Below are 11488 nucleotides of genomic sequence, written 5' to 3'. Positions count from 1 at the left end.
CTTACTTCTACAACACATGTCACGGATATAATCCAAGATGGAAGTCGCTAGAGCACTGAGTAACAAAAAACAGGCAGCTTTTGGAGTACAGTCGTTGTTGTGTTTTGTCGTATTGTCTTTAGCATGGCTAGTTGGATTTGCTAGTAGATTGTTTGCAATAATTCGATTCGAAAGCATTATTCACGAGTTTGATCCATGGTAAGTGCCAATTTAGTGTCTGTTACTAATAGGATGATAAATGTTGGATGTGTATTTTTAGTAGTCTGCATGTTTTAATCCAACTGCAATAAAATAAACGAAATCTTAACATGGGCATTAGTATTAGCTGAATTTAGTCAAAGATCCCTCAAAATTGGCTATAAAATAATTTTGGGAGTAGTAAATAAGTTATTTGTCCAATGTTAAATGTTTTCAAAAATCACTTTTGAGACCTTGAAGTAACATAAACAATAATCTAATAATAGTCGTCACCTTCCCTTTCACACCATGTGGCTTTCCCATTTTTTATTTGCAAGTGTCATTTAATGGTTTAACTGAATACAGTATTGCACATCTCAAAAAGAAATTGATGAGCCATGAGTAATGTTGGGGGGATGGGCTAGAGTTAAGGTGTTCTGCATTTTTGGAAAGACTTTTATTGTGTCTGTATTTTATACAAAAGCCTTCATTTTGCACAAAAGCTGGAAAGAGGGTGTCATACCACCAATACACCCCGCCCGCATTTACTCCTATCAAGAAATATTGTTTACATTTATTTTGTCTTATTACCAAACTTTTTCTCTGAAGCAATTTTTGGTTTTAGGTTCAATTATAGAGCAACCCATCATCTTGTTTCTCATGGATTTTATAATTTTCTCAATTGGTTTGATGAGAGAGCTTGGTATCCTTTGGGAAGGATTGTTGGGGGAACTGTAAGTTCAGAAATGCACAGAACTTTCAACTGTTGCTAGTAAAACCACTTATCCCGAGTCAAAACAATCAAGCTGCGTATCTTATCTTATGTGTCTCTCTTTGATATTGTAATTTGGATTATTTAGTATGGTTTCTGTTGCTTTTGATGTCTGTTGTATTTTTTAAAGGTATTTCCAGGATTGATGGTGACTTCTGCAGCCTTGCATTCATTTCTTGGTATGCTAAACATAACAGTTCACATTCGAGATGTTTGTGTGTTCTTGGCTCCCCTTTTTAGGTAAGATTTTCTCTGAGGTATTATGTACCATAGTTATGTAAGAAGTAAGAAACGGCAAAGCAAAACAAGGTATTTTCTAAAAATTAACTTCTCTTCAATTCCAGTGGAATGACTGCAATAGCAACCTATTTTCTTACCAAAGAACTGTGGAATTCAAGAGCTGGGCTATTTGCTGCTTGTTTTATTGCTATTGGTACTTGTGTAAAATATTTGTTTTTTTCCCTGCTTTGTTTGTGCAAAGTTATTTAATGTGTGAAGTGATTATTATGAAAAGAATACACCTCAGACTACATTGACATTTTTGGGTTTGTGTGTCCCACAATTCTGATACATCAAAAATTTTGTGTTTTCTTGCATAAGTATTCTTAAGTAAACTGCATAAGTAAACTCCTCTTAAGTCAACTCTGCATAAGTAAACTCTGAAATATCCTTGAATCTACTTCTGGTTTTCATCTTTTGTTCCATTCTTTATTATATTGATACTCAAAATTGGATGCAACTAGTGTATATGATACTAAACAGTATGTTTCTTGTTATAGCTCCAGGCTATATATCTCGCTCAGTGGCAGGATCATATGATAATGAAGGAATAGCAATTTTTGCCTTGCAGTTTACATATTTTCTGTGGGTAAGTTGCCAGAATTAACCATGTAATTCTTATCTTTAGTATGAATTGTAAACATATTTATATGAAAATTGTCTTTGCAGATAAAATCTGTGAAAACTGGCTCAATCTTTTGGGCTTCATCAGCAGCTATAGCATATTTTTACATGGTAATGTGCTAAGTATGTGCGTTATGTTAACCAACAAACAGAAAACTCTGTTATTTCTATTCTTCTTGACTTTATGCAAAATAGAACAAATTCCAATGATAGACATGTTTTGTTTGTGATATATGTACACAAAAATATGATTGCAGTGACAAAAGATTTTTGTTTCAAAAGTTTGTTTGTTTTTTCTTGGGATTTCCTGCTTTGTTTTATATCAGCTCAAAAAATGGAGGTTTTGATCTTGTATTTTTTATATCATGCCCTTCCTTGTGCAGGAATGAATTATTGAAGCAAAACTTCATCTACAACTGTTTTCATCTCATTTTATTTGCTTTTTTTTTCTTTAGGTATCTGCTTGGGGTGGTTATGTTTTTATCATAAATCTTATACCATTACACATCTTTTTTCTTTTGCTCATGGGACGTTTTACATTTCGTATTTATGTTGGTACGTATGTGAAGGATTTTTTGAGTTATACACCAAATTTCACCTAGCTGAATTTTACAACCTAATGTGTTTATTTCAACAGCATTTGAGATAGAATAATGGTTTGTTACTGCAAATATTAAAACTAGTGAGATGATAAAAAGTATGGGCGTTTAAATGAGAAGGCTATTTTAGACTGATGAGTTTTATGTACTACACTTGTTCACTTAAAACCAGTGCTCTCACAATCAAATTTCCTAGTTCCTTTGAAAATGCTTAAAAAAATTCCTCAAATTTCCATTAAATTCTTTAAATTTGTATAAATTACTACAAGGCGTGATCACATGGGCTGAAAAAGTGTTTTTTTATTTTTTCATGGTTTTTCCTCCTTTTTTACTGTTTTCAAGTTTTTCAACGCTATATTTGTAAAGAAACATTAAATATTATTAAGTGTATCTTAATTTAAAGTATAAAAACATCCTTAAAAAATATCCTTAAAACCTTTCGAAAATCCTATTTTTAAGGATAATTCCTTAAAAGTGAGGGCACTGCTTAAAACGTCAATTGCACGCGTAAAACGTTCAAATTTTCGTCACGTTCAGTAATAAACATCTAAAACAGTGGAAAAAAATAATGTAGCTGATTCCTAGGCGTTGTATGAATCATTGCATCCACTATACTAAAATATGGCGAATTTCATTTCTTCACTTTGCCCTCGATCTATTTGGAATGTAGCGAGCGTAAATACGTATGCGATAATTTATTCCAGGCACTGGGATGACATGCGTAATGCTGTCAAAGCCAGCTAACCTGTTGAGGACATATGCATTTGTCTCCGTTATATCAAAAGAAAACTGCAATCTTTCCTTAATGTTTGAGTTTTGTTAAAGTATGTTGATGAAAACTTCGTTCATTTTATAAATATTTTTATCTTTCTTTAAACCCGTATAGCCTACTCAACCTTTTTTATAATGGGACTTATTTTGTCCATGCAAATCCCGTTCGTTGGCTTTCAACCTATCAGAACCAGTGAACACATGGCTTCTGCAGGTGAGAAAATTTGTCATTAAAACCAATGAAATGTCTTTTCAGTGCAAAGTTGCAATGGCTTAACAGTGTTCAACAAATATATTGAAAACAACCCAGTTGCTATGCTACTTTATATTATACTACCTTTGGAATAAATATTTTTACTAATCGTGTACGGTTAGAATTTTGTATGTACAGTAGTAATGGAAAGTTTATACATCACTTATGCGCTATATGAGACTATCGAACTATATACCTTGCAGTATAGTCTTTAGAAAGCTTTTGAGAGGCAAAAGATCGGAGCGAATTTTTTGTGAGTAGCCTGTACGCAGGTTAACTACTATGTCATACTGAAAATGGTAGACATGTCAGAAATCGTTTAGTTGGCTTTTGTGCTCTGTTTTCTGTTTGACAACAGTGAAACTAAAAAACAAACATTGTTTTGGTCGTGTGAAATGTGAATATAGCGACGTCATGTTAATGGCTATGACGTTCGTTTTTTTCTCTGAAAGAATAGAGTTTTTCTTTAGCGCGAATGTTTCTGAAAATTTTTTTGTCGATATTTATTTAAGTTGCTGTTGGTGACGTTGCACTCGAATAAAATTCTTGAACTGTTTTCATCAATCTTTCGTTTTTTGACCTTTTATTCATTTGCATTAGTGCGTATGTACAGTATGTATTTTTTAATCGGTATTGTATTTTGAACAGACGTGACAGACACCTACGTTAGTGTAACCATTGTCCATTTCAAATTTTTTAGGTGTTTTTGCTCTTCTGCAAGCCTATGCATTTCTCAAATTCCTTCAAAATCATTCAACCTGGGCTGAAATACAAGAGTTCTTTCATCTCATAGTGGCAGGGGCTGCTGGTCTTGTTTTTGCTGTCGTTGTTTTTCTTACCTACTTAGGTAAGTATGTAATGGATGCAACAGATCAATATCTCATTTATTTTGTTATGTTTTTATGCTGGTTATTTTAATAATGTTGATATTATTGTCATGTATAATTTTAGGTTATATCGCACCTTGGAGTGGGCGATTTTACTCTCTTTATGACACTGGGTAATGTGATTTTATTTTCGTTTATGATGTGTGTTGGTGTAACGTGACGCTGTTCAACGTGGAATTTCTCCCAAATTTTATATGATCATACATTATTATTATGTAACTGTTTTCATTGGAAACCCTACTCTTTATTTTGCGTAAATCATTCTATAATGTCTTTTACGATTTCTTGTTTAGATATGCAAAAATTCATATTCCTATCATAGCTTCAGTTTCTGAACATCAACCTACGACTTGGGTTTCATTCTTTTTTGATCTTCATATCCTTGCTTGTACCTTTCCTGCTGGTCTTTGGTTTGTCATAAAGAAAATTAACGATGAAAGAGTATTTAGTAAGTTGATGTTCTTCTTCCTCTTTGTTGTTGTGTGGAAAGCGTCATTTGTGGTCATGGTTATTGAATATTTTTATGGGTAGCCTGTACACTGAAAAAGATTAAACGTAGAATCTTCCTTCCAGTCATTCATCTTGTGAACTTTATGGGGGACGATGTGTGATAGTGGTATTACTTGTTTGTAGATGTACATCGTCCAGGTTAGTAGAGTCCTGAGAAGGACTGTTGGTGTTGATGTTGACTGACGTTTCAACAACCTTAGCAGTAGTTCTTGACTGAATGATGGCTACCGCTAAGGGTGTCGAAACTTCAGTCAACAACAACAAAAACAGTCCTTCTCAGGACTATACCAACCTGAACGATCTACATTTACCAACATGTAACGATACTCCCGGGTTCAAACCATTCACTTTAGTGGTGTTACTATTATTTTTTAATAGTTAAGCGTGTATATTACTTCATTAATCGAGCTTCGTTTGCATTTTTACTAAATGTTTTTTAGTTCTATTTCACCTGTTGCAAATCTTCACAAGAAATAATTATTGATATTTAAAAGCATTGTAAAGAGCTCTACGTTAGTGTTTTCCTCTTTGACAAATGATAAATTATGTAAAAATCATCAGAACGCGTTATTGTGTTTTCTATAAACATTGTGGGTGCAATTCTTCAATTATTCTCGTCATGGATCCCAAGTGTTGTTTTTGGAATTTTGTATGGAATTTATACAAAACATTTTTATCTCGTTTTCTTAGTATTCATGTATTCACTTATAGATATAGTCGTTCAGTCATGTATTAGATTGATATATGTAATATATGCTATGTATGGGAAAAACTATTTATATACTATCTTTGCAGTTGTTTTGTATGCTGTTACTGCATCGTATTTTGCCGGTGTCATGGTGCGTCTTATGTTAACTTTAACTCCAGTTGTGTGTGTGCTGGCAGCTGTTGCTTTCTCGGTCACCTTAGATAACTATATCCATTCTGACTCGATTCCAATCAACGAAGATGACGAGGATCGTCAAGAGGAGCAAGTGGAAGAGCAGAAAGACATTGAAAAGAAAAAGGTTTGTGTTTAAGAATGTTTATTACTCGATATTTTATTACGAATTTGTTTGACTGTATTGGAAAGAACGTATAAAAGGACTTTGTACCATCTTCAGTAGAATTGGCTTTTTGCACTTTTTTCTTAAGGTATTTGAATTTTTTCTTTATGCAAATGCATCGTTTTGACATCGCAGAGCACAATGATATTTTAAAAATCATCAATTTTTAACATCGTTAGAATGTTGTATAAACAAATACAACTGTGTAGTGAGTACATGTGTAGTGAATGTTTATAAAAATGCCAACGTTTGATATTTTAATGCAACTGCAGACCATAACTAGTTTTTCCTAAAACTAATTATCCAATGTGATGTTATAACGATTCATTTGCATATTAAAGAGAAGTTATATATTTCTGAAATATCATAATTCTATTAAAAAAGAGTCATTTATTAAGTTATTTTAAATTCCCTTTACAATGCAATCAAAAAACACGATGGTAAAATTTGGTGTCAAATACTGTAAACGCTTGTTTCACTATGAAGAATCTATACTTATACATGATACGTATATCTCAGAGGTGTAAAACTGTACTTAGATTATTTATTTGAATTAGAAGGAATTCTATGTAATGTGTGGGGTTCCTGTGCCGTCTATTTTACACGTGTTCTCTCCGGAATTACTCTGTAGTAGTTATTATGTTTTGCTAAAGAAAATTTCGTCATTTTTTTTCTTGCAAATTTTAGCCATCCAGAAGTAAAGGTGGCATCAAAACTAACAAGAGAAAAGAACGTCATTCATCTCAGTCATCGGTGACGTCTAAAATGTTTGACGAAAAAGAGAGTGAAGAGACGAAATCTACAGATTCTTCATCTAATCTTGGAGGATTTGTGGTGATGTGCATGTTGTTGACGCTGATGCTTTACGCTGTTCATTGTACTTGGGTGACTAGCAACGCCTACTCAAGTCCATCTGTTGTTCTTGCATCCACCAATTATGACGGGTAGGTGAAATTTGCGAGTGATAAACTATTTGGAATATTAATTTGGAAAGAAAACCGATGTGAAATCTAGTTTTGAAGTATCTCGTTTACATCGGAATCTACGTATTTTGATATAAAGACCTTTTGTGTTTACTTTAATGTTGATATAAAAATATTTTGATCATTTTATAGGAGTCGAAATATTCTAGATGATTTTCGGGAAGCTTATTTTTGGTTAAGACAAAATACACCTGATGACTCCAGGTTAGTTTATTCATACTTTTCATAGAAAGATTTTTTAAAAATAAATTGACTAAATGCTGTACTGCCAGCTAGCGCTTGTCTTTTCACGTTTTAATAAGGATTTCTAGTAGAAGGGAAACTGTTGAGAAACTACCAAATAACTCTTATTTAATCGAATTTTGGTTATAATTTACTCCATTGTGTGAAATTCTTTGTTCAGTTTTTCATTTGTCGAGGACATAATTTTTTAACAATTGTCATTTCAAGAGTGATGTCGTGGTGGGATTATGGCTATCAGATTGCTGGTATGGGCAATAGAACAACTCTTGTCGACAATAACACATGGAATAACAGCCACATTGCCATGGTTTGTGAATTGGTTTTATTTTTAACTACATACAATATTAATGACAGCACTTTTGTTTTTATATGCCACTTGGTTTAAGCCGAACCTCAAAATGGCTGATCATTGTTTTTGTTTTGAAATCGTTTCTTCGAAACTTTGCATCATTGTGATGAGTGGAGAAATTTCCCATCAGTCATACGTATATGTACGACAGTATACGAACCACATACTTTAACTAAATGTGCTTCGTTCATTTATCTAAGGTTGGAAAAGCAATGTCATCAAATGAAACAGCAGCTTATAAAATTATGCGTTCATTGGATGTCGATTACGTCTTGGTTATATTTGGTGGAGTCATTGGTTATTCAGGAGACGACATAAACAAATTTTTATGGATGGTCAGGATAGCTGAAGGCGAACATCCCAAAGATATTAAAGTAAGTACGTAGGTAGTCCAATGAAAACACTAGATCTGCATCTGCTTTAATTACATTATTTCATCTTGGTCTCAACACTAAGCTTTAGGCTTAAGAATGTGTTGCTTGTTTTACATGAAGTATGCATTTAGCAATTAGACTTATTTTTTGTTAATTAGCAACTTTATCTTTATTCTGTATGATTTATGAAATACTGACGTCTGAATACTTTCAAACAAACCCGTATGTATGTCCTCATACCTTAAATGCTCGTTTTAGCGTCGTCCTAGATGCTCTCGATTAAGCGCCCCACTCAGAATCCAGAAAAGTTACTTAGCGCTGCTCCCGGATAAGCGCCGCATCTGAGTAACTTTATTTCGGCGATTAATCGAAAGAATTAGAGAGTTATTAAAGTGCCCCTTTCACCAAAATTTTTTTTCAGCAATATGAAATCTGTCTATGATTTTAAGCCTCTCTGAGAAAAAATTTTCGAATTTGGTCAAATCAACATGCTTTTATGGCGTCTTGAAGTTGTGTATTTTTGGTCCATTGACGTCGTTTTCTATAATACAAAAGAAACTGGCACTAGAAGATATTTTGACGTCATCCAAGGTAGTTGGCATTCGGACATATTTAGCTTTTATTAAACATACATGTTCTTTCACGCTGTTTTTATTATAATATTCGTGGGAATTGTCTTGCAAAGAAAGTTATGAATCGAAATCAGAATTGAGTGTTCAGTCAGATAATTCTGACAAAAACTTTATACCGGGGTACGTGATAGAACACTCGGAAGGCTATGATAACTTGAGCGATAATTATTCGGATTTTGAGTTCAAAGCATGGATGGTCGGAAAGACACAAATTCAATCTCATCTTTTTTAAGCCTTGGAAAATTAGCATTCTTTTGATTCGGCAAACTACTAAATTGACGCTCCAATCCTCTGGTCTGAAGTGAGCCGAACAAAGTGTTGAAGCACTGGAAGGCTCAAATTCGCGCATTGCTTCGCTTAGCCTCGAGCTTTTATCATTTTAAAGCGACGTGTGAAGACTCATACGAGAGCTAAGGCTTGATTTATTCTAACTATTGGCTGCAACGCAACTAACTACCATTTTTGTACTCTTACTAGTTCAAAGGCAATGCTTTTAGACGCTAATAGACTATAGCTGTGCTTCTGCAGCAGTGACTTGATAGCTATTGAATACACCACGACTCGTGTGACACGAGTACCTTGGATGACGTCATAAAATTAGCTAGTTTCAGCCTCCTCATTATCACGGACATGGTCCACAAGAATAATACGATTTTAGAGAATTTAACGCTTTACAAAAATCAAACGATTTGATCAAATTCAAAAAATTTTTCTCAAAGAGGCTTAAAATCATAAACAGATTTGATATTTCTAAAAAAAATGTTTTGGTGCAAGGGCACTTTAAGTCAATATGTATTATATTATACCACGTAAGTTTTCATAGTTTTATTTTTCTGGCACAAAAATATTTTTTGTGAACGTTAAATTATAAATTATTCAATAAGCGTCGCTCCCACTAATACATTGCTCCCGCATGAGTGCCGCTTTCAGAATTGGAAAAATTAAGTAAGCGCCGCAGCGCTAAAGTGAGCATTTGCGGTATTTGTTTGAACATAAAATTAGACCGGGCACTTCCCGGATTTTGCAAATTTTGCTTGTGTTTGCTTTCAATATCTTATTCGGCTCATTTCTTTATTTCCTTTTGTGAAAGATGTAACAAAGGAGAGTAAATGCGATCTGCTTCGCATAGGAATGTTATTTTGTAAATAAAAACATTATATTTTTAGGAATCTGATTATTTTACACAAAATGGCGAATTTCGTGTCGATGCTGGTGGTTCACCGGTTTTACTGAATTGTTTAATGTACAAATTGTGTTATCACAGGTTCGGGGAGCTACAGGTAAAGTTACGTAAAGTTACGCTATTATTATCGTCTTGAAGCGCATTTAAACTGCCGGTGATTTTTTCGATTTGCTCGGTATTTGTTAAAATCATGTTCAATTTACCTCGTCCAGTTGGACTTCAGAACACCGTCAGGATTCGATCGTACAAGAAATGTTGAGATTGGAAACAAGAATGTCAAGTTAAAGTACTTAGATGAAGTATTTACGTCAGAGCATTGGCTTGTTCGAATTTATAAGTAAGATTAAGTTCTACCGTTATTACAGAATCTTTTGTGTTGAGTTGAGTATCTGTACAGCGGTTGTTTATTTGATAGAGTGAAAGATCTTAGCAACCGGTACGATAGCCAATTGAAAAGACGAGTCACTAATCATATACCGAGGAATCGTTTCTACTCGAGAAAGGTTGGTAATATTGAATGTCATTTCCAGTATATTATTGATAGTTTATAGTTGTCGCCGTTGATTAGAGCATTTGTGAATTTCTACTGTTATTCGATTGTAATGCACGATTTTTTATTAACAGACCAGCTCCAAACAGAAAGGAAGCATAAAAAATAAACATAAATTCATCTTGGGTCAAAGAATTAAAAAGAGATCCAAAAAATTGAAAACAAGGAAGACAAAGAAGTCAACATAGAATGCGCTCTCAGGTTTTTGCAACATGTTTAAATTGAACATTGTTTTAATTCCCGTTTGTTGGAAGTGAAATTCAAGTTGTGAAAGTTCCATCGTTCTAGCATTAATAATGTATTCTCTTAATTCACTTGAGTTTGCTTTTTATTATATTTCCCTGAATGATGTTTGAATGTGTTTAAACGAAGCTTTTATATATAAAATTGATTTTTCTCCATCTAGCATATTTTCTTTTTCTTTATATTTCAAGATTTTCATTGTTTTATATTAATGAAACCACTACGTATATATTCAGTTTTCTAAAAAACTCGGCAACTAAAAACTAATTTAAAAAATTTTGCATAGTTTTGTTAAACTTTTATCGAAATCCTAAATAATAACGAACGAAGATAATGGATAGTTGAAGACAAGTTATTAACACCTGTATATAACTTCGACATAATTATGTATTAAGTCTTGCAAGATTATTCACGATCGATAAAATTGAGGTGGGGGTGTAATTTTCATAGATGTATTTTCCACTTTATTAGTTGCAATTGAACTCAATTGTGATTACAATGACAGATGAATATATAAATATGAGCCACCACCCCCCCACCCCCCCTCCCTAAAAAAAATCGATCAGAGTCATTATCATGTTCATTTAAGTCAAGTTATTGCACAAAAGTTCGAGAGTAAATTTATAGATTCATAATTTATAGATTCTTTCTAATGAAGGCTCGAAGCACCGAGTCGAAAGCTCAATAAAATAATTTTTCAACAATCCGGAGTAACTCTCATTTTTATACATTAAATATGCCTGGATTACCAATCTTTAAACTTATAAAATAACGTATAAAATAGATTATTGACTTGGTAATTCAGTAGTAATGAGCTACTGCAAGAGTGTTTTCAATAAACATTACGTTTATAATATTACTTTATTCCTCCATTTATCCCACTTCATACTGCCTATCCACCAGTATGTTGTAAATACTCATTAATAACATCAAAATACTCCACACTATTTGCATTTAATATCGTCTGATGGTTTCAATAAAGACGAAACTTTACTATAACTTTGTATTGGATG

The 11488-nt window shown here is 33.2% G+C and overlaps 1 protein-coding gene across 1 annotated transcript; it reads left to right on the top strand.

Moving 5' to 3' along the window:
• On the top strand, window positions 1-10637 carry LOC124439855 (dolichyl-diphosphooligosaccharide--protein glycosyltransferase subunit STT3B-like). The gene is made up of 20 exons (XM_046990123.1): window positions 1-198; window positions 803-911; window positions 1080-1189; window positions 1294-1382; window positions 1729-1817; window positions 1898-1963; window positions 2308-2407; window positions 3338-3436; window positions 4176-4322; window positions 4427-4475; window positions 4656-4810; window positions 5668-5879; window positions 6606-6862; window positions 7034-7105; window positions 7352-7451; window positions 7694-7867; window positions 9666-9779; window positions 9895-10019; window positions 10098-10185; window positions 10307-10637. The coding sequence occupies exons 1-20, from the start codon at window positions 38-40 to the stop codon at window positions 10418-10420; spliced, it is 2430 nt and encodes an 809-aa protein (XP_046846079.1). The 5' UTR covers window positions 1-37; the 3' UTR covers window positions 10421-10637.
• Window positions 10638-11488: the final 851 nt, after the last annotated feature.

This window comes from Xenia sp. Carnegie-2017, unplaced genomic scaffold, assembly GCF_021976095.1.
Source record: "Xenia sp. Carnegie-2017 unplaced genomic scaffold, XeniaSp_v1 HiC_scaffold_2, whole genome shotgun sequence".
Taxonomy (NCBI): domain Eukaryota; kingdom Metazoa; phylum Cnidaria; class Anthozoa; order Malacalcyonacea; family Xeniidae; genus Xenia; species Xenia sp. Carnegie-2017.
The sequence above is the reverse complement of the archived record's forward strand: the minus strand, read 5'-3'. Positions and strand labels throughout refer to the sequence as shown.